Source organism: Danio rerio, chromosome 8, assembly GCF_052040795.2.
Source record: "Danio rerio strain M-AB ecotype USA chromosome 8, GRCz13ab, whole genome shotgun sequence".
Classification (NCBI taxonomy): Eukaryota; Metazoa; Chordata; class Actinopteri; order Cypriniformes; family Danionidae; genus Danio; species Danio rerio.
Window position 1 is genome coordinate 36,779,462 of NC_141028.1, and position 24,144 is coordinate 36,803,605.

Below are 24,144 nucleotides of genomic sequence, written 5' to 3' on the forward strand. Positions count from 1 at the left end.
AAATCTCATGGCATTGAAAGAAAACTGGCAGCAGTTGAGTGCCGAGGTCAAAGGTCAGATGAGCAGGCATCACACCTGATAAACACCTGGGGCAACTGTACAGTAAAAAAAAAAAAAAACAACAAGATTAAGAAATATTGCTTTAATTTGAGAGAGACAAAAAAAACTCTTCCGTGTTAAAATTTGATGTTCCTCCAGCGTTCTTACGTCAGTCTTTAATGTCAGGTGATCCTTCAAATGTCAGTGTAAATTGTTGAGTGTACCATTAGTGCTCAGTCGTGTTTTTCATAGTTACCAGTGCCGATGGAGTTTTTTTTTTTAGAGCGTCATATTCTGCTGGAAAAGTTTCATTTTAATGGTAATATGCCATGAGCGGAGGTGTATGAGTAACTTCACAAGTTGACCATAGTCTAGAGCGATGACATGCTCATCTACTCCCAGAACCTGGCAGAACGAAATGTTGCAGCTCGTCCGGTCTTCAATGATGAGCCCAAAAGAGGCCACTTCACAGAGCCGGCCCAAGGCTTAAGAGAACTGAGAGGCAGGACAAGATGGCGGGCTGGACTTGGTTAACTTTAGATTTTACACAAATCTCATTGTTTTGTTTTTCACCTAAAATAGTAATTAAAACATCCAAGATGTGTTTTGCCTCATCAAAATGTGGAATTTGATCAGCAAACTACTCATTCTAAGACAACTATGCCTTGGGCTAAATGACTTGGCTTCAAGTACGATGCCACACGATTCAGAAATGAAGGTACAGACTGCACAAACAGATAAACGACATGATGCATCTCATTTCACCACAACTAAAGGCAGCGACAAAAAAAAAGTCAAGCTCTCACGATGATGACATTTCTCATGCAACCCTTTAGCAAGCCTACATAGTATTTATGCCTAAAAGTCACTGCATGGGTAAATAAGAAACAAGCAACACACACACACACACATATATATATATATCCATGGGCCACTGTAAAGTAATATGGTTCTGTCATAACGTTTTGAATGAAAATCTGCATTTGGATAAGACACCTTTAGTATAGTTTTGATTTTAAGGCATAATAAAGATCAAATGCAAGTACGAGTGGATTTACATTGAAAATTTCAAACGCATCAAGAAAACCATGTGCTAAGGAAATTTCAAACCATTTGGAACGCACAGAGACGAGCTTTTGTGCAAAAATGAACTTAAAGGTGCCTTTAAAAAAGTGTCAAAGTACTTTTGAAAACAAAAAAGCAAACCCCCAATAGGTGGCAGCAAGAGGCCGCTTTATTTGAGTAAAGCATTGAACGATTCATTCAGCCAAAGAAGCCAATAGGATGAACGGACAGTTGAATCAATCCCTGAATCATCGACTCACCCGAGTCTTCTTGGCGAAGGCCTGAATCGTTCGTGCAGGGAAACGTCGCTGTGTATTATTCAGAGATGGCCAACTGTTCTGCTGTTTATTTTATTATACTTATCGCAATGATTTTACTACTACTATCAATAAAATTAATATTAATAATGATAATATTGCCGGAAGTTGTACAGCGCATGCGTCACGTGTTCATCATCAGCATCCATGACAACCGTCCTGTGGCTGTTGTTTGAATCTCGCTGTGTCGATTGGCATCTGATCTCTGCGTCCTCCGTGACAATTTTTCCAGATTATCGATATTATTGATCGTTGGATACGTCGATTGATCGCCTGCTGTTCCCATCACTCAGGTTTGACCCTTTTTATTACGCTGTGCTTTGTGTTTGTGTTCAGTATGTCTTGTGTTCACTACAGGTTCCAGAGTCGACTCACCTACGACTCGCTCCAGTTTGAAGGCCTCAACATCAGCGCGGGGGAGCTGAAGCGGCAGATCATGAGGAGCAAGAGGCTGAAGTTCTGCCAGCTGAAGATCAGCAACGCCCAGACTGATGAAGGTGAGTTGAGGAAAAGACACTTCAACTGTTCTACGCTAACATTAGATGCGTTACATCAGACACTTCTGGAAGCTGTAAGGTGGTGCTGATGCTGACATGTAGGGATGTTTTGGCTGTTTTAAAAGGCTAATGGCTCTCAAAGTATACCGTGCTCCATAATTATGTGCTGATTCTGATTTTATTTTGCTGTCAGAATACACAGATGATGCTCTCATCCCTAAAAACACGTCGGTCATCATCAGACGGATCCCTGCGGCGGGACTGAAGTCCTCAAACAGAAGATTTGTTGGGTAAGTGCTGTGAAATGAGCACACGCGTCCTCTGTTAGATGTTATATGAAGACTCCTGGTCTGTCCCTGGTGTTTTAGTCACACAAGCTCCTTTGTTTTGCAGACATCAAGCTGGACGCTGGCGTGAACCTTCACCTAGAGCTGATCCTTCACTCCTCTCACTGGAGCAGTTGTTGAAGGTATTGAACAAATGAATAGCACAATAGCAATGTAAAGCACACAATATACGCACACGCACTCAGCTTCTTAGGGAGATTTGAGATTGTTTGAAGGGTTGAGGGTGAAAAAGATTCAAATGTGCAAATGCCTGTGAAACAGACTGAGAATCTGGCTGAGGCAAAGGCGTCAGAGGAGGACAAGCTGAAAGCGGTGATGTACCAGTCCAGCCTGTGCTACTACTCCAGCAGGTGAGCGTTCAGACACTGACAGGTTTGCTTTGTGAGAGATGTCTGAGCTGATTCTCATGGTTCTGATGTTCACTAGTGAGGCCATGAGGCTGCTTGGGATCCCGGGACACCACATTAGGCACTGCCCCACTAATGTGGTAACTGGGTTTTCCAAGCTCACGGTTGCTGTGAACTTGAGCTCTTGTCCTCATCAGTCAGATTGTTTGCTCAGAGTTTGACTGTCACTCCTCAATTCACAGGGCAGCCGCTCCGCGCCGCACAAGCGCATCCGGAAGAGCACAGGGATTCCCCGCAGCTTCCTGTTGGAGGTGGACGACCCAGACCGAAAGGGAGTCATGATAGACGGCAGCGGCCGATACGTCATTCCCATCATAGACGCGTGAGTAAACTGTACTTGGCATAGCCGCATGTTCTAGTGTTTGTCCAAATCTCACATGATGTCTGCTTGTGTGTGTTTGCGCTCGATCTGTTCAGTGAGGCCTATGCTGCTGAGAAGAGAAAGAGGCCGTCCTTCTCCTGCCAGACCGAGCCTTTGCCCTCCTCGTCCTCAGCAGGTGCGGCATCTTCGGTCCGGGACGCCGGAGGGAAACGGTCCCGCTCCCCATCTTCACCAGAGACGCGCGGCGACCAGAAGAGACCACGTCGCTGAGAGACCTTCATCCAAGAGACCTGGAGCCGACGTGTAAATATTGTACATAGTTTATTAATAAAAGATAATAAAGATTATAGCCGCATGAACTGTGTGGACTGGTTAACCTTCACTCCAGCAGTGCAACACACACATACACACACACACACACACACACACACACACACACACACACACGAATGAATTCATAAACACAATATCATGAAGTTTTGCTTTAATTTAGGAAAAGAGAAACTCTTCTGGGCTAAAATCTGATGGGTTTTTTTCAGCGTTCTTACTTCAGTCTTTAATGTCAGGTGATCCTTCAAATGTCAGTGTAAAGTGTTGAGTACACTATTAGTGCTCAGTCGTGTTTTTCATAGTTACCAGTGCCGATGGAGTTTTTTGAAGCGTCATATTCTGCTGGAAACGTTTCATTTGAATGGTAATGTCCCATAAGCGGAGGTCTTGTGAGTAACTTCACAAGTCGGTCAAAGTCTACACCGGTGACAAGCTCATCTACTCCCAGAACCTGCTACTCTCTACCTACACGTTGTCAGCTGATGTTTCAAAACCTCAACACTCGCATACAGAACAGCCTCAGCGTCTGCACCACTTATCGGCACTAGCTGCAAGTCTACACCCCCTCTGTCCAGAAGTGAGCACAGCCTCTTGGTACCATCCCAGCAAGCATTTTTTTGGGGTGTTTAAAGGTGCCAACTGACCATCAAAAGTAAAAATGACTCATTTTATCTCATCCCAACAGGGAAACCACCAACAATAAAGAATGAGTTACTATCTGGTGTCATGGCTTTGCAATTAAAACAAGTTTAGTTATAATGGAGGTCATTGGGGGCAAAAAACAGCCACTTGAACAATATGAACAATACATAAGGGTTAAAAGTCTAATAGACGGCTTGGTTAAAACCAGGCTAAATCTAGGCTGTCAGTGAGTGTGCACCCCTAACCCCGCCTCTCACAGTGACCTCACTAGCTCCGCTGAGTGCTTTGTGTCTCAGATTGCATGCAAGTCTGCAGCCAGATACTGCTGGAAGCTAGTCATCAAATACACAGGAACGAATGACTACACGTGTCAATCTGTCTATTAAACTATCTAATCTGTCTAGTCAGTCTTTTATTATCTTTTATATGCAAAAATATTCATTCATAAAAACATATGTATATATGAACACTGGGTCAAATAGGGTCCGTGCATTTTAAATCTAATAACAAAATTAACCCAATGTTGGTTTTGTCCATATTTAAATGAACGTGTGTAAACGCACGCTTTGATCAAACCTTTTATTCCCCTTGATGATATTGTGCTTTTTTTTCCCCTCAATGCCCTCCAAAGTTTCAATGTTTGGCCGTGTCTGCCATATCTGTTTTGTTTAAAAAAAAAAAAAGGAATGCATCGGTTCCTGCATGTAGAATTCAGAAATCTCATGGCATTGAAAGAAAACTGGCAGCAGTTGAGTGCCGAGGTCAAAGGTCAGATGAGCAGGCATCACACCTGATAAACACCTGGGGCAACTGTACAGTAAAAAAAAAAAAAAAACAACAAGATTAAGAAATATTGCTTTAATTTGAGAGAGACAAAAAAAACTCTTCCGTGTTAAAATTTGATGTTCCTCCAGCGTTCTTACGTCAGTCTTTAATGTCAGGTGATCCTTCAAATGTCAGTGTAAATTGTTGAGTGTACCATTAGTGCTCAGTCGTGTTTTTCATAGTTACCAGTGCCGATGGAGTTTTTTTTTTTTAGAGCGTCATATTCTGCTGGAAAAGTTTCATTTTAATGGTAATATGCCATGAGCGGAGGTGTATGAGTAACTTCACAAGTTGACCATAGTCTAGAGCGATGACATGCTCATCTACTCCCAGAACCTGGCAGAACGAAATGTTGCAGCTCGTCCGGTCTTCAATGATGAGCCCAAAAGAGGCCACTTCACAGAGCCGGCCCAAGGCTTAAGAGAACTGAGAGGCAGGACAAGATGGCGGGCTGGACTTGGTTAACTTTAGATTTTACACAAATCTCATTGTTTTGTTTTTCACCTAAAATAGTAATTAAAACATCCAAGATGTGTTTTGCCTCATCAAAATGTGGAATTTGATCAGCAAACTACTCATTCTAAGACAACTATGCCTTGGGCTAAATGACTTGGCTTCAAGTACGATGCCACACGATTCAGAAATGAAGGTACAGACTGCACAAACAGATAAACGACATGATGCATCTCATTTCACCACAACTAAAGGCAGCGACAAAAAAAAAGTCAAGCTCTCACGATGATGACATTTCTCATGCAACCCTTTAGCAAGCCTACATAGTATTTATGCCTAAAAGTCACTGCATGGGTAAATAAGAAACAAGCAACACACACACACACACATATATATATATATCCATGGGCCACTGTAAAGTAATATGGTTCTGTCATAACGTTTTGAATGAAAATCTGCATTTGGATAAGACACCTTTAGTATAGTTTTGATTTTAAGGCATAATAAAGATCAAATGCAAGTACGAGTGGATTTACATTGAAAATTTCAAACGCATCAAGAAAACCATGTGCTAAGGAAATTTCAAACCATTTGGAACGCACAGAGACGAGCTTTTGTGCACAAATGAACTTAAAGGTGCCTTTAAAAAAGTGTCAAAGTACTTTTGAAAACAAAAAAGCAAACCCCCAATAGGTGGCAGCAAGAGGCCGCTTTATTTGAGTAAAGCATTGAACGATTCATTCAGCCAAAGAAGCCAATAGGATGAACGGACAGTTGAATCAATCCCTGAATCATCGACTCACCCGAGTCTTCTTGGCGAAGGCCTGAATCGTTCGTGCAGGGAAACGTCGCTGTGTATTATTCAGAGATGGCCAACTGTTCTGCTGTTTATTTTATTATACTTATCGCAATGATTTTACTACTACTATCAATAAAATTAATATTAATAATGATAATATTGCCGGAAGTTGTACAGCGCATGCGTCACGTGTTCATCATCAGCATCCATGACAACCGTCCTGTGGCTGTTGTTTGAATCTCGCTGTGTCGATTGGCATCTGATCTCTGCGTCCTCCGTGACAATTTTTCCAGATTATCGATATTATTGATCGTTGGATACGTCGATTGATCGCCTGCTGTTCCCATCACTCAGGTTTGACCCTTTTTATTACGCTGTGCTTTGTGTTTGTGTTCAGTATGTCTTGTGTTCACTACAGGTTCCAGAGTCGACTCACCTACGACTCGCTCCAGTTTGAAGGCCTCAACATCAGCGCGGGGGAGCTGAAGCGGCAGATCATGAGGAGCAAGAGGCTGAAGTTCTGCCAGCTGAAGATCAGCAACGCCCAGACTGATGAAGGTGAGTTGAGGAAAAGACACTTCAACTGTTCTACGCTAACATTAGATGCGTTACATCAGACACTTCTGGAAGCTGTAAGGTGGTGCTGATGCTGACATGTAGGGATGTTTTGGCTGTTTTAAAAGGCTAATGGCTCTCAAAGTATACCGTGCTCCATAATTATGTGCTGATTCTGATTTTATTTTGCTGTCAGAATACACAGATGATGCTCTCATCCCTAAAAACACGTCGGTCATCATCAGACGGATCCCTGCGGCGGGACTGAAGTCCTCAAACAGAAGATTTGTTGGGTAAGTGCTGTGAAATGAGCACACGCGTCCTCTGTTAGATGTTATATGAAGACTCCTGGTCTGTCCCTGGTGTTTTAGTCACACAAGCTCCTTTGTTTTGCAGACATCAAGCTGGACGCTGGCGTGAACCTTCACCTAGAGCTGATCCTTCACTCCTCTCACTGGAGCAGTTGTTGAAGGTATTGAACAAATGAATAGCACAATAGCAATGTAAAGCACACAATATACGCACACGCACTCAGCTTCTTAGGGAGATTTGAGATTGTTTGAAGGGTTGAGGGTGAAAAAGATTCAAATGTGCAAATGCCTGTGAAACAGACTGAGAATCTGGCTGAGGCAAAGGCGTCAGAGGAGGACAAGCTGAAAGCGGTGATGTACCAGTCCAGCCTGTGCTACTACTCCAGCAGGTGAGCGTTCAGACACTGACAGGTTTGCTTTGTGAGAGATGTCTGAGCTGATTCTCATGGTTCTGATGTTCACTAGTGAGGCCATGAGGCTGCTTGGGATCCCGGGACACCACATTAGGCACTGCCCCACTAATGTGGTAACTGGGTTTTCCAAGCTCACGGTTGCTGTGAACTTGAGCTCTTGTCCTCATCAGTCAGATTGTTTGCTCAGAGTTTGACTGTCACTCCTCAATTCACAGGGCAGCCGCTCCGCGCCGCACAAGCGCATCCGGAAGAGCACAGGGATTCCCCGCAGCTTCCTGTTGGAGGTGGACGACCCAGACCGAAAGGGAGTCATGATAGACGGCAGCGGCCGATACGTCATTCCCATCATAGACGCGTGAGTAAACTGTACTTGGCATAGCCGCATGTTCTAGTGTTTGTCCAAATCTCACATGATGTCTGCTTGTGTGTGTTTGCGCTCGATCTGTTCAGTGAGGCCTATGCTGCTGAGAAGAGAAAGAGGCCGTCCTTCTCCTGCCAGACCGAGCCTTTGCCCTCCTCGTCCTCAGCAGGTGCGGCATCTTCGGTCCGGGACGCCGGAGGGAAACGGTCCCGCTCCCCATCTTCACCAGAGACGCGCGGCGACCAGAAGAGACCACGTCGCTGAGAGACCTTCATCCAAGAGACCTGGAGCCGACGTGTAAATATTGTACATAGTTTATTAATAAAAGATAATAAAGATTATAGCCGCATGAACTGTGTGGACTGGTTAACCTTCACTCCAGCAGTGCAACACACACACACACACACACACACACACACACACACACGAATGAATTCATAAACACAATATCATGAAGTTTTGCTTTAATTTAGGAAAAGAGAAACTCTTCTGGGCTAAAATCTGATGGGTTTTTTTCAGCGTTCTTACTTCAGTCTTTAATGTCAGGTGATCCTTCAAATGTCAGTGTAAAGTGTTGAGTACACTATTAGTGCTCAGTCGTGTTTTTCATAGTTACCAGTGCCGATGGAGTTTTTTGAAGCGTCATATTCTGCTGGAAACGTTTCATTTGAATGGTAATGTCCCATAAGCGGAGGTCTTGTGAGTAACTTCACAAGTCGGTCAAAGTCTACACCGGTGACAAGCTCATCTACTCCCAGAACCTGCTACTCTCTACCTACACGTTGTCAGCTGATGTTTCAAAACCTCAACACTCGCATACAGAACAGCCTCAGCGTCTGCACCACTTATCGGCACTAGCTGCAAGTCTACACCCCCTCTGTCCAGAAGTGAGCACAGCCTCTTGGTACCATCCCAGCAAGCATTTTTTTGGGGTGTTTAAAGGTGCCAACTGACCATCAAAAGTAAAAATGACTCATTTTATCTCATCCCAACAGGGAAACCACCAACAATAAAGAATGAGTTACTATCTGGTGTCATGGCTTTGCAATTAAAACAAGTTTAGTTATAATGGAGGTCATTGGGGGCAAAAAACAGCCACTTGAACAATATGAACAATACATAAGGGTTAAAAGTCTAATAGACGGCTTGGTTAAAACCAGGCTAAATCTAGGCTGTCAGTGAGTGTGCACCCCTAACCCCGCCTCTCACAGTGACCTCACTAGCTCCGCTGAGTGCTTTGTGTCTCAGATTGCATGCAAGTCTGCAGCCAGATACTGCTGGAAGCTAGTCATCAAATACACAGGAACGAATGACTACACGTGTCAATCTGTCTATTAAACTATCTAATCTGTCTAGTCAGTCTTTTATTATCTTTTATATGCAAAAATATTCATTCATAAAAACATATGTATATATGAACACTGGGTCAAATAGGGTCCGTGCATTTTAAATCTAATAACAAAATTAACCCAATGTTGGTTTTGTCCATATTTAAATGAACGTGTGTAAACGCACGCTTTGATCAAACCTTTTATTCCCCTTGATGATATTGTGCTTTTTTTTCCCCTCAATGCCCTCCAAAGTTTCAATGTTTGGCCGTGTCTGCCATATCTGTTTTGTTTAAAAAAAAAAAAAGGAATGCATCGGTTCCTGCATGTAGAATTCAGAAATCTCATGGCATTGAAAGAAAACTGGCAGCAGTTGAGTGCCGAGGTCAAAGGTCAGATGAGCAGGCATCACACCTGATAAACACCTGGGGCAACTGTACAGTAAAAAAAAAAAAAAACAACAAGATTAAGAAATATTGCTTTAATTTGAGAGAGACAAAAAAAACTCTTCCGTGTTAAAATTTGATGTTCCTCCAGCGTTCTTACGTCAGTCTTTAATGTCAGGTGATCCTTCAAATGTCAGTGTAAATTGTTGAGTGTACCATTAGTGCTCAGTCGTGTTTTTCATAGTTACCAGTGCCGATGGAGTTTTTTTTTTTTAGAGCGTCATATTCTGCTGGAAAAGTTTCATTTTAATGGTAATATGCCATGAGCGGAGGTGTATGAGTAACTTCACAAGTTGACCATAGTCTAGAGCGATGACATGCTCATCTACTCCCAGAACCTGGCAGAACGAAATGTTGCAGCTCGTCCGGTCTTCAATGATGAGCCCAAAAGAGGCCACTTCACAGAGCCGGCCCAAGGCTTAAGAGAACTGAGAGGCAGGACAAGATGGCGGGCTGGACTTGGTTAACTTTAGATTTTACACAAATCTCATTGTTTTGTTTTTCACCTAAAATAGTAATTAAAACATCCAAGATGTGTTTTGCCTCATCAAAATGTGGAATTTGATCAGCAAACTACTCATTCTAAGACAACTATGCCTTGGGCTAAATGACTTGGCTTCAAGTACGATGCCACACGATTCAGAAATGAAGGTACAGACTGCACAAACAGATAAACGACATGATGCATCTCATTTCACCACAACTAAAGGCAGCGACAAAAAAAAAGTCAAGCTCTCACGATGATGACATTTCTCATGCAACCCTTTAGCAAGCCTACATAGTATTTATGCCTAAAAGTCACTGCATGGGTAAATAAGAAACAAGCAACACACACACACACACATATATATATATATCCATGGGCCACTGTAAAGTAATATGGTTCTGTCATAACGTTTTGAATGAAAATCTGCATTTGGATAAGACACCTTTAGTATAGTTTTGATTTTAAGGCATAATAAAGATCAAATGCAAGTACGAGTGGATTTACATTGAAAATTTCAAACGCATCAAGAAAACCATGTGCTAAGGAAATTTCAAACCATTTGGAACGCACAGAGACGAGCTTTTGTGCAAAAATGAACTTAAAGGTGCCTTTAAAAAAGTGTCAAAGTACTTTTGAAAACAAAAAAGCAAACCCCCAATAGGTGGCAGCAAGAGGCCGCTTTATTTGAGTAAAGCATTGAACGATTCATTCAGCCAAAGAAGCCAATAGGATGAACGGACAGTTGAATCAATCCCTGAATCATCAGGTGCGTTCGACTTCATGCAGCGCTGCGCAGATCGATCGAAATCTGTCTTAAAGCGGTGCATGCTGGTTAGAAATCTTGTCCGGATTGATGCTGCGCCGACGCCATGTGACTGTCACATGTGGCATCAAAGTACCGCGACAGCGCTCCGAGATCAGACGGCAAACTCAGACCGTGCAGCTTCTGAAGATCGACTGCAGGAGCTCTGATGACGACACCGATATTACACGATTGGCCGAGTTCACCACATGACAACAAACACGTGTATTTCGGGTTTATAATTGGACAAATTTCAATTCAAAAGTTTCAAAACAAACAATTCACTTTTCACACCCTCTCTATCCTGTACACATCTTGCTTATTAAAAGACTACAAATATTTTACTACAGTAATCATCTTTTGTTAAATAATCTGGTTATAAAGGTTAGCTTGTTTGCGCAGGTTTATTTTTAACTTTTTTATACAGACTATTTACTGCATTCATCCCCATGAACTATTTTATTAAATAATTATAAAATGGTTTTATTATTATAATATAAATATCTATTTTATTTCCTGTCTAGCAGTTTAAAGGCTACCTGCTCTTTCTTGGAAACTTCTACATAGCTCACTTATTTTACCTTTTGTTCTTTTCAACACAATCTTTTTGAATTAAAATGCTTTTTTGAAAATTCATTCATTATCCAAAATGATGTCATTTATTAAGACCTAATCAAAACACCTTGTTTTGCTTTCTACATTGGAAATTTTCCTATCTATAAATGTACATATATGTAAACCCTTTTTTAGCATATTCAAACAAGAAGTATTAGCCTAAAGGTTGATGTTTAACTCCTAGAATTTATGCGTATTGCTTTGTATTTAATAGACCTGTTCGTTTTTATGTTTATATTAACCTCTCATTTCCTCTTATTTCTCTCATGCATTTGTTATATATTTTATTCATAATTCTCTCTTATTGTTTAAAAAGGAACAACAGTTTGTAGAAACTGTATTCTGTTTTATTTGTAAATGTTTTGTTGTTATAAATTAAAATAACAAAAAAATTATGATGACGCCATGTAATCGGTCATCATGACTGCAGCAACTTTGAGTCCCGAAGTGTCCAGCTGTCCGTCTTGACGGCTCCGTTTTCAACTTCTCCCCCGCCTGCGCTCGGCTAATCTCGTTGATCACCGGCTGCAGCTGAGCTTCATGTCGAACGCACCTATTGACTCACCCGAGTCTTCTTGGCGAAGGCCTGAATCGTTCGTGCAGGGAAACGTCGCTGTGTATTATTCAGAGATGGCCAACTGTTCTGCTGTTTATTTTATTATACTTATCGCAATGATTTTACTACTACTATCAATAAAATTAATATTAATAATGATAATATTGCCGGAAGTTGTACAGCGCATGCGTCACGTGTTCATCATCAGCATCCATGACAACCGTCCTGTGGCTGTTGTTTGAATCTCGCTGTGTCGATTGGCATCTGATCTCTGCGTCCTCCGTGACAATTTTTCCAGATTATCGATATTATTGATCGTTGGATACGTCGATTGATCGCCTGCTGTTCCCATCACTCAGGTTTGACCCTTTTTATTACGCTGTGCTTTGTGTTTGTGTTCAGTATGTCTTGTGTTCACTACAGGTTCCAGAGTCGACTCACCTACGACTCGCTCCAGTTTGAAGGCCTCAACATCAGCGCGGGGGAGCTGAAGCGGCAGATCATGAGGAGCAAGAGGCTGAAGTTCTGCCAGCTGAAGATCAGCAACGCCCAGACTGATGAAGGTGAGTTGAGGAAAAGACACTTCAACTGTTCTACGCTAACATTAGATGCGTTACATCAGACACTTCTGGAAGCTGTAAGGTGGTGCTGATGCTGACATGTAGGGATGTTTTGGCTGTTTTAAAAGGCTAATGGCTCTCAAAGTATACCGTGCTCCATAATTATGTGCTGATTCTGATTTTATTTTGCTGTCAGAATACACAGATGATGCTCTCATCCCTAAAAACACGTCGGTCATCATCAGACGGATCCCTGCGGCGGGACTGAAGTCCTCAAACAGAAGATTTGTTGGGTAAGTGCTGTGAAATGAGCACACGCGTCCTCTGTTAGATGTTATATGAAGACTCCTGGTCTGTCCCTGGTGTTTTAGTCACACAAGCTCCTTTGTTTTGCAGACATCAAGCTGGACGCTGGCGTGAACCTTCACCTAGAGCTGATCCTTCACTCCTCTCACTGGAGCAGTTGTTGAAGGTATTGAACAAATGAATAGCACAATAGCAATGTAAAGCACACAATATACGCACACGCACTCAGCTTCTTAGGGAGATTTGAGATTGTTTGAAGGGTTGAGGGTGAAAAAGATTCAAATGTGCAAATGCCTGTGAAACAGACTGAGAATCTGGCTGAGGCAAAGGCGTCAGAGGAGGACAAGCTGAAAGCGGTGATGTACCAGTCCAGCCTGTGCTACTACTCCAGCAGGTGAGCGTTCAGACACTGACAGGTTTGCTTTGTGAGAGATGTCTGAGCTGATTCTCATGGTTCTGATGTTCACTAGTGAGGCCATGAGGCTGCTTGGGATCCCGGGACACCACATTAGGCACTGCCCCACTAATGTGGTAACTGGGTTTTCCAAGCTCACGGTTGCTGTGAACTTGAGCTCTTGTCCTCATCAGTCAGATTGTTTGCTCAGAGTTTGACTGTCACTCCTCAATTCACAGGGCAGCCGCTCCGCGCCGCACAAGCGCATCCGGAAGAGCACAGGGATTCCCCGCAGCTTCCTGTTGGAGGTGGACGACCCAGACCGAAAGGGAGTCATGATAGACGGCAGCGGCCGATACGTCATTCCCATCATAGACGCGTGAGTAAACTGTACTTGGCATAGCCGCATGTTCTAGTGTTTGTCCAAATCTCACATGATGTCTGCTTGTGTGTGTTTGCGCTCGATCTGTTCAGTGAGGCCTATGCTGCTGAGAAGAGAAAGAGGCCGTCCTTCTCCTGCCAGACCGAGCCTTTGCCCTCCTCGTCCTCAGCAGGTGCGGCATCTTCGGTCCGGGACGCCGGAGGGAAACGGTCCCGCTCCCCATCTTCACCAGAGACGCGCGGCGACCAGAAGAGACCACGTCGCTGAGAGACCTTCATCCAAGAGACCTGGAGCCGACGTGTAAATATTGTACATAGTTTATTAATAAAAGATAATAAAGATTATAGCCGCATGAACTGTGTGGACTGGTTAACCTTCACTCCAGCAGTGCAACACACACACACACACACACACACACACACACACACACGAATGAATTCATAAACACAATATCATGAAGTTTTGCTTTAATTTAGGAAAAGAGAAACTCTTCTGGGCTAAAATCTGATGGGTTTTTTTCAGCGTTCTTACTTCAGTCTTTAATGTCAGGTGATCCTTCAAATGTCAGTGTAAAGTGTTGAGTACACTATTAGTGCTCAGTCGTGTTTTTCATAGTTACCAGTGCCGATGGAGTTTTTTGAAGCGTCATATTCTGCTGGAAACGTTTCATTTGAATGGTAATGTCCCATAAGCGGAGGTCTTGTGAGTAACTTCACAAGTCGGTCAAAGTCTACACCGGTGACAAGCTCATCTACTCCCAGAACCTGCTACTCTCTACCTACACGTTGTCAGCTGATGTTTCAAAACCTCAACACTCGCATACAGAACAGCCTCAGCGTCTGCACCACTTATCGGCACTAGCTGCAAGTCTACACCCCCTCTGTCCAGAAGTGAGCACAGCCTCTTGGTACCATCCCAGCAAGCATTTTTTTGGGGTGTTTAAAGGTGCCAACTGACCATCAAAAGTAAAAATGACTCATTTTATCTCATCCCAACAGGGAAACCACCAACAATAAAGAATGAGTTACTATCTGGTGTCATGGCTTTGCAATTAAAACAAGTTTAGTTATAATGGAGGTCATTGGGGGCAAAAAACAGCCACTTGAACAATATGAACAATACATAAGGGTTAAAAGTCTAATAGACGGCTTGGTTAAAACCAGGCTAAATCTAGGCTGTCAGTGAGTGTGCACCCCTAACCCCGCCTCTCACAGTGACCTCACTAGCTCCGCTGAGTGCTTTGTGTCTCAGATTGCATGCAAGTCTGCAGCCAGATACTGCTGGAAGCTAGTCATCAAATACACAGGAACGAATGACTACACGTGTCAATCTGTCTATTAAACTATCTAATCTGTCTAGTCAGTCTTTTATTATCTTTTATATGCAAAAATATTCATTCATAAAAACATATGTATATATGAACACTGGGTCAAATAGGGTCCGTGCATTTTAAATCTAATAACAAAATTAACCCAATGTTGGTTTTGTCCATATTTAAATGAACGTGTGTAAACGCACGCTTTGATCAAACCTTTTATTCCCCTTGATGATATTGTGCTTTTTTTTCCCCTCAATGCCCTCCAAAGTTTCAATGTTTGGCCGTGTCTGCCATATCTGTTTTGTTTAAAAAAAAAAAAGGAATGCATCGGTTCCTGCATGTAGAATTCAGAAATCTCATGGCATTGAAAGAAAACTGGCAGCAGTTGAGTGCCGAGGTCAAAGGTCAGATGAGCAGGCATCACACCTGATAAACACCTGGGGCAACTGTACAGTAAAAAAAAAAAAAAACAACAAGATTAAGAAATATTGCTTTAATTTGAGAGAGACAAAAAAAACTCTTCCGTGTTAAAATTTGATGTTCCTCCAGCGTTCTTACGTCAGTCTTTAATGTCAGGTGATCCTTCAAATGTCAGTGTAAATTGTTGAGTGTACCATTAGTGCTCAGTCGTGTTTTTCATAGTTACCAGTGCCGATGGAGTTTTTTTTTTTTAGAGCGTCATATTCTGCTGGAAAAGTTTCATTTTAATGGTAATATGCCATGAGCGGAGGTGTATGAGTAACTTCACAAGTTGACCATAGTCTAGAGCGATGACATGCTCATCTACTCCCAGAACCTGGCAGAACGAAATGTTGCAGCTCGTCCGGTCTTCAATGATGAGCCCAAAAGAGGCCACTTCACAGAGCCGGCCCAAGGCTTAAGAGAACTGAGAGGCAGGACAAGATGGCGGGCTGGACTTGGTTAACTTTAGATTTTACACAAATCTCATTGTTTTGTTTTTCACCTAAAATAGTAATTAAAACATCCAAGATGTGTTTTGCCTCATCAAAATGTGGAATTTGATCAGCAAACTACTCATTCTAAGACAACTATGCCTTGGGCTAAATTACTTGGCTTCAAGTACGATGCCACACGATTCAGAAATGAAGGTACAGACTGCACAAACAGATAAACGACATGATGCATCTCATTTCACCACAACTAAAGGCAGCGACAAAAAAAAAGTCAAGCTCTCACGATGATGACATTTCTCATGCAACCCTTTAGCAAGCCTACATAGTATTTATGCCTAAAAGTCACTGCATGGGTAAATAAGAAACAAGCAACACACACACACACATATATATATATATATATATATATATATATATATATATATATCCATGGGCCACTGTAAAGTAATATGGTTCTGTCATAACGTTTTGAATGAAAATCTGCATTTGGATAAGACACCTTTAGTATAGTTTTGATTTTAAGGCATAATAAAGATCAAATGCAAGTACGAGTGGATTTACATTGAAAATTTCAAACGCATCAAGAAAACCATGTGCTAAGGAAATTTCAAACCATTTGGAACGCACAGAGACGAGCTTTTGTGCACAAATGAACTTAAAGGTGCCTTTAAAAAAGTGTCAAAGTACTTTTGAAAACAAAAAAGCAAACCCCCAATAGGTGGCAGCAAGAGGCCGCTTTATTTGAGTAAAGCATTGAACGATTCATTCAGCCAAAGAAGCCAATAGGATGAACGGACAGTTGAATCAATCCCTGAATCATCGACTCACCCGAGTCTTCTTGGCGAAGGCCTGAATCGTTCGTGCAGGGAAACGTCGCTGTGTATTATTCAGAGATGGCCAACTGTTCTGCTGTTTATTTTATTATACTTATCGCAATGATTTTACTACTACTATCAATAAAATTAATATTAATAATGATAATATTGCCGGAAGTTGTACAGCGCATGCGTCACGTGTTCATCATCAGCATCCATGACAACCGTCCTGTGGCTGTTGTTTGAATCTCGCTGTGTCGATTGGCATCTGATCTCTGCGTCCTCCGTGACAATTTTTCCAGATTATCGATATTATTGATCGTTGGATACGTCGATTGATCGCCTGCTGTTCCCATCACTCAGGTTTGACCCTTTTTATTACGCTGTGCTTTGTGTTTGTGTTCAGTATGTCTTGTGTTCACTACAGGTTCCAGAGTCGACTCACCTACGACTCGCTCCAGTTTGAAGGCCTCAACATCAGCGCGGGGGAGCTGAAGCGGCAGATCATGAGGAGCAAGAGGCTGAAGTTCTGCCAGCTGAAGATCAGCAACGCCCAGACTGATGAAGGTGAGTTGAGGAAAAGACACTTCAACTGTTCTACGCTAACATTAGATGCGTTACATCAGACACTTCTGGAAGCTGTAAGGTGGTGCTGATGCTGACATGTAGGGATGTTTTGGCTGTTTTAAAAGGCTAATGGCTCTCAAAGTATACCGTGCTCCATAATTATGTGCTGATTCTGATTTTATTTTGCTGTCAGAATACACAGATGATGCTCTCATCCCTAAAAACACGTCGGTCATCATCAGACGGATCCCTGCGGCGGGACTGAAGTCCTCAAACAGAAGATTTGTTGGGTAAGTGCTGTGAAATGAGCACACGCGTCCTCTGTTAGATGTTATATGAAGACTCCTGGTCTGTCCCTGGTGTTTTAGTCACACAAGCTCCTTTGTTTTGCAGACATCAAGCTGGACGCTGGCGTGAACCTTCACCTAGAGCTGATCCTTCACTCCTCTCACTGGAGCAGTTGTTGAAGGTATTGAACAAATGAATAGCACAATAGCAATGTAAAGCACACAATATACGCACACGCACTCAGCTTCTTAGGGAGATTTGAGATTGTTTGAAGGGTTGAGGGTGAAAAAGATTCAAATGTGCAAATGCCTGTGAAACAGACTGAGAATCTGGCTGAGGCAAAGGCGTCAGAGGAGGACAAGCTGAAAGCGGTGATGTACCAGTCCAGCCTGTGCTACTACTCCAGCAGGTGAGCGTTCAGACACTGACAGGTTTGCTTTGTGAGAGATGTCTGAGCTGATTCTCATGGTTCTGATGTTCACTAGTGAGGCCATGAGGCTGCTTGGGATCCCGGGACACCACATTAGGCACTGCCCCACTAATGTGGTAACTGGGTTTTCCAAGCTCACGGTTGCTGTGAACTTGAGCTCTTGTCCTCATCAGTCAGATTGTTTGCTCAGAGTTTGACTGTCACTCCTCAATTCACAGGGCAGCCGCTCCGCGCCGCACAAGCGCATCCGGAAGAGCACAGGGATTCCCCGCAGCTTCCTGTTGGAGGTGGACGACCCAGACCGAAAGGGAGTCATGATAGACGGCAGCGGCCGATACGTCATTCCCATCATAGACGCGTGAGTAAACTGTACTTGGCATAGCCGCATGTTCTAGTGTTTGTCCAAATCTCACATGATGTCTGCTTGTGTGTGTTTGCGCTCGATCTGTTCAGTGAGGCCTATGCTGCTGAGAAGAGAAAGAGGCCGTCCTTCTCCTGCCAGACCGAGCCTTTGCCCTCCTCGTCCTCAGCAGGTGCGGCATCTTCGGTCCGGGACGCCGGAGGGAAACGGTCCCGCTCCCCATCTTCACCAGAGACGCGCGGCGACCAGAAGAGACCACGTCGCTGAGAGACCTTCATCCAAGAGACCTGGAGCCGACGTGTAAATATTGTACATAGTTTATTAATAAAAATAATAAAGATTATAGCCGCATGAACTGTGTGGACTGGTTAACCTTCACTCCAGCAGTGCAACACACACATACACACACACACACACACACACACACGAATGAATTCATAAACACAATATCATGAAGTTTTGCTTTAATTTAGGAAAAGAGAAACTCTTCTGGGCTAAAATCTGATGGGTTTTTTTCAGCGTTCTTACTTCAGTCTTTAATGTCAGGTGATCCTTCAAATGTCAGTGTAAAGTGTTGAGTACACTATTAGTGCTCAGTCGTGTTTTTCATAGTTACCAGTGCCGATGGAGTTTTTTGAAGCGTCATATTCTGCTGGAAACGTTTCATTTGAATGGTAATGTCCCATAAGCGGAGGTCTTGTGAGTAACTTCACAAGTCGGTCAAAGTCTACACCGGTGACAAGCTCATCTACTCCCAGAACCTGCTACTCTCTACCTACACGTTGTCAGCTGATGTTTCAAAACCTCAACACTCGCATACAGAACAGCCTCAGCGTCTGCACCACTTATCGGCACTAGCTGCAAGTCTACACCCCCTCTGTCCAGAAGTGAGCACAGCCTCTTGGTACCATCCCAGCAAGCATTTTTTTGGGGTGTTTAAAGGTGCCAACTGACCATCAAAAGTAAAAATGACTCATTTTATCTCATCCCAACAGGGAAACCACCAACAATAAAGAATGAGTTACTATCTGGTGTCATGGCTTTGCAATTAAAACAAGTTTAGTTATAATGGAGGTCATTGGGGGCAAAAAACAGCCACTTGAACAATATGAACAATACATAAGGGTTAAAAGTCTAATAGACGGCTTGGTTAAAACCAGGCTAAATCTAGGCTGTCAGTGAGTGTGCACCCCTAACCCCGCCTCTCACAGTGACCTCACTAGCTCCGCTGAGTGCTTTGTGTCTCAGATTGCATGCAAGTCTGCAGCCAGATACTGCTGGAAGCTAGTCATCAAATACACAGGAACGAATGACTACACGTGTCAATCTGTCTATTAAACTATCTAATCTGTCTAGTCAGTCTTTTATTATCTTTTATATGCAAAAATATTCATTCATAAAAACATATGTATATATGAACACTGGGTCAAATAGGGTCCGTGCATTTTAAATCTAATAACAAAATTAACCCAATGTTGGTTTTGTCCATATTTAAATGAACGTGTGTAAACGCACGCTTTGATCAAACCTTTTATTCCCCTTGATGATATTGTGCTTTTTTTTCCCCTCAATGCCCTCCAAAGTTTCAATGTTTGGCCGTGTCTGCCATATCTGTTTTGTTTAAAAAAAAAAAAAGGAATGCATCGGTTCCTGCATGTAGAATTCAGAAATCTCATGGCATTGAAAGAAAACTGGCAGCAGTTGAGTGCCGAGGTCAAAGGTCAGATGAGCAGGCATCACACCTGATAAACACCTGGGGCAACTGTACAGTAAAAAAAAAAAAAAACAACAAGATTAAGAAATATTGCTTTAATTTGAGAGAGACAAAAAAAACTCTTCCGTGTTAAAATTTGATGTTCCTCCAGCGTTCTTATGTCAGTCTTTAATGTCAGGTGATCCTTCAAATGTCAGTGTAAATTGTTGAGTGTACCATTAGTGCTCAGTCGTGTTTTTCATAGTTACCAGTGCCGATGGAGTTTTTTTTTTTAGAGCGTCATATTCTGCTGGAAAAGTTTCATTTTAATGGTAATATGCCATGAGCGGAGGTGTATGAGTAACTTCACAAGTTGACCATAGTCTAGAGCGATGACATGCTCATCTACTCCCAGAACCTGGCAGAACGAAATGTTGCAGCTCGTCCGGTCTTCAATGATGAGCCCAAAAGAGGCCACTTCACAGAGCCGGCCCAAGGCTTAAGAGAACTGAGAGGCAGGACAAGATGGCGGGCTGGACTTGGTTAACTTTAGATTTTACACAAATCTCATTGTTTTGTTTTTCACCTAAAATAGTAATTAAAACATCCAAGATGTGTTTTGCCTCATCAAAATGTGGAATTTGATCAGCAAACTACTCATTCTAAGACAACTATGCCTTGGGCTAAATGACTTGGCTTCAAGTACGATGCCACACGATTCAGAAATGAAGGTACAGACTGCACAAACAGATAAACGACATGATGCATCTCATTTCACCACAACTAAAGGCAGCGACAAAAAAAAAGTCAAGCTCTCACGATGATGACATTTCTCATGCAACCCTTTAGCAAGCCTACATAGTATTTATGCCTAAAAGTCACTGCATGGGTAAATAAGAAACAAGCAACACACACACACACATATATATATATATATATATATATATATATATATATCCATGGGCCACTGTAAAGTAATATGGTTCTGTCATAACGTTTTGAATGAAAATCTGCATTTGGATAAGACACCTTTAGTATAGTTTTGATTTTAAGGCATAATAAAGATCAAATGCAAGTACGAGTGGATTTACATTGAAAATTTCAAACGCATCAAGAAAACCATGTGCTAAGGAAATTTCAAACCATTTGGAACGCACAGAGACGAGCTTTTGTGCAAAAATGAACTTAAAGGTGCCTTTAAAAAAGTGTCAAAGTACTTTTGAAAACAAAAAAGCAAACCCCCAATAGGTGGCAGCAAGAGGCCGCTTTATTTGAGTAAAGCATTGAACGATTCATTCAGCCAAAGAAGCCAATAGGATGAACGGACAGTTGAATCAATCCCTGAATCATCGACTCACCCGAGTCTTCTTGGCGAAGGCCTGAATCGTTCGTGCAGGGAAACGTCGCTGTGTATTATTCAGAGATGGCCAACTGTTCTGCTGTTTATTTTATTATACTTATCGCAATGATTTTACTACTACTATCAATAAAATTAATATTAATAATGATAATATTGCCGGAAGTTGTACAGCGCATGCGTCACGTGTTCATCATCAGCATCCATGACAACCGTCCTGTGGCTGTTGTTTGAATCTCGCTGTGTCGATTGGCATCTGATCTCTGCGTCCTCCGTGACAATTTTTCCAGATTATCGATATTATTGATCGTTGGATACGTCGATTGATCGCCTGCTGTTCCCATCACTCAGGTTTGACCCTTTTTATTACGCTGTGCTTTGTGTTTGTGTTCAGTATGTCTTGTGTTCACTACAGGTTCCAGAGTCGACTCACCTACGACTCGCTCCAGTTTGAAGGCCTCAACATCAGCGCGGGGGAGCTGAAGCGGCAGATCATGAGGAGCAAGAGGCTGAAGTTCTGCCAGCTGAAGATCAGCAACGCCCAGACTGATGAAGGTGAGTTGAGGAAAAGACACTTCAACTGTTCTACGCTAACATTAGATGCGTTACATCAGACACTTCTGGAAGCTGTAAGGTGGTGCTGATGCTGACATGTAGGGATGTTTTGGCTGTTTTAAAAGGCTAATGGCTCTCAAAGTATACCGTGCTCCATAATTATGTGCTGATTCTGATTTTATTTTGCTGTCAGAATACACAGATGATGCTCTCATCCCTAAAAACACGTCGGTCATCATCAGACGGATCCCTGCGGCGGGACTGAAGTCCTCAAACAGAAGATTTGTTGGGTAAGTGCTGTGAAATGAGCACACGCGTCCTCTGTTAGATGTTATATGAAGACTCCTGGTCTGTCCCTGGTGTTTTAGTCACACAAGCTCCTTTGTTTTGCAGACATCAAGCTGGACGCTGGCGTGAACCTTCACCTAGAGCTGATCCTTCACTCCTCTCACTGGAGCAGTTGTTGAAGGTATTGAACAAATGAATAGCACAATAGCAATGTAAAGCACACAATATACGCACACGCACTCAGCTTCTTAGGGAGATTTGAGATTGTTTGAAGGGTTGAGGGTGAAAAAGATTCAAATGTGCAAATGCCTGTGAAACAGACTGAGAATCTGGCTGAGGCAAAGGCGTCAGAGGAGGACAAGCTGAAAGCGGTGATGTACCAGTCCAGCCTGTGCTACTACTCCAGCAGGTGAGCGTTCAGACACTGACAGGTTTGCTTTGTGAGAGATGTCTGAGCTGATTCTCATGGTTCTGATGTTCACTAGTGAGGCCATGAGGCTGCTTGGGATCCCGGGACACCACATTAGGCACTGCCCCACTAATGTGGTAACTGGGTTTTCCAAGCTCACGGTTGCTGTGAACTTGAGCTCTTGTCCTCATCAGTCAGATTGTTTGCTCAGAGTTTGACTGTCACTCCTCAATTCACAGGGCAGCCGCTCCGCGCCGCACAAGCGCATCCGGAAGAGCACAGGGATTCCCCGCAGCTTCCTGTTGGAGGTGGACGACCCAGACCGAAAGGGAGTCATGATAGACGGCAGCGGCCGATACGTCATTCCCATCATAGACGCGTGAGTAAACTGTACTTGGCATAGCCGCATGTTCTAGTGTTTGTCCAAATCTCACATGATGTCTGCTTGTGTGTGTTTGCGCTCGATCTGTTCAGTGAGGCCTATGCTGCTGAGAAGAGAAAGAGGCCGTCCTTCTCCTGCCAGACCGAGCCTTTGCCCTCCTCGTCCTCAGCAGGTGCGGCATCTTCGGTCCGGGACGCCGGAGGGAAACGGTCCCGCTCCCCATCTTCACCAGAGACGCGCGGCGACCAGAAGAGACCACGTCGCTGAGAGACCTTCATCCAAGAGACCTGGAGCCGACGTGTAAATATTGTACATAGTTTATTAATAAAAGATAATAAAGATTATAGCCGCATGAACTGTGTGGACTGGTTAACCTTCACTCCAGCAGTGCAACACACACATACACACACACACACACACACACACACACACACACACACACACGAATGAATTCATAAACACAATATCATGAAGTTTTGCTTTAATTTAGGAAAAGAGAAACTCTTCTGGGCTAAAATCTGATGGGTTTTTTTCAGCGTTCTTACTTCAGTCTTTAATGTCAGGTGATCCTTCAAATGTCAGTGTAAAGTGTTGAGTACACTATTAGTGCTCAGTCGTGTTTTTCATAGTTACCAGTGCCGATGGAGTTTTTTGAAGCGTCATATTCTGCTGGAAACGTTTCATTTGAATGGTAATGTCCCATAAGCGGAGGTCTTGTGAGTAACTTCACAAGTCGGTCAAAGTCTACACCGGTGACAAGCTCATCTACTCCCAGAACCTGCTACTCTCTACCTACACGTTGTCAGCTGATGTTTCAAAACCTCAACACTCGCATACAGAACAGCCTCAGCGTCTGCACCACTTATCGGCACTAGCTGCAAGTCTACACCCCCTCTGTCCAGAAGTGAGCACAGCCTCTTGGTACCATCCCAGCAAGCATTTTTTTGGGGTGTTTAAAGGTGCCAACTGACCATCAAAAGTAAAAATGACTCATTTTATCTCATCCCAACAGGGAAACCACCAACAATAAAGAATGAGTTACTATCTGGTGTCATGGCTTTGCAATTAAAACAAGTTTAGTTATAATGGAGGTCATTGGGGGCAAAAAACAGCCACTTGAACAATATGAACAATACATAAGGGTTAAAAGTCTAATAGACGGCTTGGTTAAAACCAGGCTAAATCTAGGCTGTCAGTGAGTGTGCACC

The 24,144-nt window shown here is 43.0% G+C and overlaps 6 protein-coding genes across 35 annotated transcripts in view; 5 read left to right on the top strand and 1 right to left on the bottom strand.

The window, feature by feature from the left end:
- The window catches only part of LOC141375838 (uncharacterized), a 488,480-nt gene that overhangs the window by 196,287 nt on the left and 268,049 nt on the right, over positions 1–24,144 (bottom strand). The gene's annotated exons all lie outside the window — the stretch shown is intronic.
- Positions 1,585–3,987, top strand: LOC141375544 (E3 ubiquitin-protein ligase RBBP6-like). Of its 2 annotated transcripts, XM_087264931.1 has the most exons (7): positions 1,585–1,918; positions 2,112–2,208; positions 2,312–2,387; positions 2,527–2,615; positions 2,692–2,752; positions 2,855–2,994; positions 3,090–3,366. In XM_087264931.1, the coding sequence occupies exons 1-7, from the start codon at positions 1,759–1,761 to the stop codon at positions 3,262–3,264; spliced, it is 798 nt and encodes a 265-aa protein (XP_087121057.1). In that variant the 5' UTR covers positions 1,585–1,758; the 3' UTR covers positions 3,265–3,366. The 2 variants fall into 2 exon arrangements, with proteins under 2 accessions (XP_087121057.1, XP_087121058.1); XM_087264932.1 differs by lacking the exon at positions 2,692–2,752 and having other exon boundaries at positions 3,090–3,987.
- On the top strand, positions 6,268–8,071 carry LOC141375543 (E3 ubiquitin-protein ligase RBBP6-like). 3 transcript variants are annotated; one of them, XM_087264965.2, is made up of 7 exons: positions 6,268–6,601; positions 6,795–6,891; positions 6,995–7,070; positions 7,210–7,298; positions 7,375–7,435; positions 7,538–7,677; positions 7,773–8,049. In XM_087264965.2, the coding sequence occupies exons 1-7, from the start codon at positions 6,442–6,444 to the stop codon at positions 7,945–7,947; spliced, it is 798 nt and encodes a 265-aa protein (XP_087121091.1). In that variant the 5' UTR covers positions 6,268–6,441; the 3' UTR covers positions 7,948–8,049. The 3 variants fall into 3 exon arrangements, with proteins under 3 accessions (XP_087121091.1, XP_088507197.1, XP_087121092.1); XM_088651071.1 differs by having other exon boundaries at positions 6,268–6,699; positions 7,773–8,034; XM_087264966.2 differs by lacking the exon at positions 7,375–7,435 and having other exon boundaries at positions 7,773–8,071.
- On the top strand, positions 12,147–13,911 carry LOC141375542 (E3 ubiquitin-protein ligase RBBP6-like). 2 transcript variants are annotated; one of them, XM_087264944.1, is made up of 7 exons: positions 12,147–12,480; positions 12,674–12,770; positions 12,874–12,949; positions 13,089–13,177; positions 13,254–13,314; positions 13,417–13,556; positions 13,652–13,911. In XM_087264944.1, the coding sequence occupies exons 1-7, from the start codon at positions 12,321–12,323 to the stop codon at positions 13,824–13,826; spliced, it is 798 nt and encodes a 265-aa protein (XP_087121070.1). In that variant the 5' UTR covers positions 12,147–12,320; the 3' UTR covers positions 13,827–13,911. The 2 variants fall into 2 exon arrangements, with proteins under 2 accessions (XP_087121070.1, XP_087121071.1); XM_087264945.1 differs by lacking the exon at positions 13,254–13,314.
- LOC141375545 (E3 ubiquitin-protein ligase RBBP6-like) lies at positions 16,840–18,590 on the top strand. Of its 3 annotated transcripts, none has more exons than XM_087264983.1 (7): positions 16,840–17,271; positions 17,367–17,463; positions 17,567–17,642; positions 17,782–17,870; positions 17,947–18,007; positions 18,110–18,249; positions 18,345–18,590. In XM_087264983.1, exons 4-7 carry the CDS (start codon positions 17,836–17,838, stop codon positions 18,517–18,519), a joined length of 411 nt encoding a protein of 136 aa, XP_087121109.1. In that variant the 5' UTR covers positions 16,840–17,271; positions 17,367–17,463; positions 17,567–17,642; positions 17,782–17,835; the 3' UTR covers positions 18,520–18,590. The 3 variants fall into 3 exon arrangements, with proteins under 3 accessions (XP_087121109.1, XP_087121107.1, XP_087121108.1); XM_087264981.1 differs by having other exon boundaries at positions 16,840–17,173; XM_087264982.1 differs by lacking the exon at positions 17,947–18,007 and having other exon boundaries at positions 16,840–17,173.
- Positions 21,524–23,926, top strand: LOC141375546 (E3 ubiquitin-protein ligase RBBP6-like). 2 transcript variants are annotated; one of them, XM_087264927.2, is made up of 7 exons: positions 21,524–21,857; positions 22,051–22,147; positions 22,251–22,326; positions 22,466–22,554; positions 22,631–22,691; positions 22,794–22,933; positions 23,029–23,305. In XM_087264927.2, the coding sequence occupies exons 1-7, from the start codon at positions 21,698–21,700 to the stop codon at positions 23,201–23,203; spliced, it is 798 nt and encodes a 265-aa protein (XP_087121053.1). In that variant the 5' UTR covers positions 21,524–21,697; the 3' UTR covers positions 23,204–23,305. The 2 variants fall into 2 exon arrangements, with proteins under 2 accessions (XP_087121053.1, XP_087121054.1); XM_087264928.2 differs by lacking the exon at positions 22,631–22,691 and having other exon boundaries at positions 23,029–23,926.

Bases quoted from the DNA above. Each gene is read 5' to 3' on its own strand.
- LOC141375544 (XM_087264931.1), top strand. From the start codon at position 1,759: ATGTCTTGTGTTCACTACAGGTTCCAGAGTCGACTCACCTACGACTCG. The intron at 1,919-2,111 runs GTGAGTTGAGGA...TTTTGCTGTCAG, and splicing joins CAACGCCCAGACTGATGAAG to AATACACAGATGATGCTCTC. The intron at 2,616-2,691 runs GTGAGCGTTCAG...GATGTTCACTAG, and splicing joins CTGTGCTACTACTCCAGCAG to TGAGGCCATGAGGCTGCTTG.
- LOC141375543 (XM_087264965.2), top strand. From the start codon at position 6,442: ATGTCTTGTGTTCACTACAGGTTCCAGAGTCGACTCACCTACGACTCG. The intron at 6,602-6,794 runs GTGAGTTGAGGA...TTTTGCTGTCAG, and splicing joins CAACGCCCAGACTGATGAAG to AATACACAGATGATGCTCTC. The intron at 6,892-6,994 runs GTAAGTGCTGTG...TTTGTTTTGCAG, and splicing joins TCAAACAGAAGATTTGTTGG to ACATCAAGCTGGACGCTGGC.
- LOC141375542 (XM_087264944.1), top strand. From the start codon at position 12,321: ATGTCTTGTGTTCACTACAGGTTCCAGAGTCGACTCACCTACGACTCG. The intron at 12,771-12,873 runs GTAAGTGCTGTG...TTTGTTTTGCAG, and splicing joins TCAAACAGAAGATTTGTTGG to ACATCAAGCTGGACGCTGGC. The intron at 13,178-13,253 runs GTGAGCGTTCAG...GATGTTCACTAG, and splicing joins CTGTGCTACTACTCCAGCAG to TGAGGCCATGAGGCTGCTTG.
- LOC141375545 (XM_087264981.1), top strand. From the start codon at position 17,014: ATGTCTTGTGTTCACTACAGGTTCCAGAGTCGACTCACCTACGACTCG. The intron at 17,464-17,566 runs GTAAGTGCTGTG...TTTGTTTTGCAG, and splicing joins TCAAACAGAAGATTTGTTGG to ACATCAAGCTGGACGCTGGC. The intron at 18,008-18,109 runs GTAACTGGGTTT...CTCAATTCACAG, and splicing joins GGCACTGCCCCACTAATGTG to GGCAGCCGCTCCGCGCCGCA.
- LOC141375546 (XM_087264927.2), top strand. From the start codon at position 21,698: ATGTCTTGTGTTCACTACAGGTTCCAGAGTCGACTCACCTACGACTCG. The intron at 22,327-22,465 runs GTATTGAACAAA...CCTGTGAAACAG, and splicing joins CACTGGAGCAGTTGTTGAAG to ACTGAGAATCTGGCTGAGGC. The intron at 22,934-23,028 runs GTGAGTAAACTG...CGATCTGTTCAG, and splicing joins GTCATTCCCATCATAGACGC to TGAGGCCTATGCTGCTGAGA.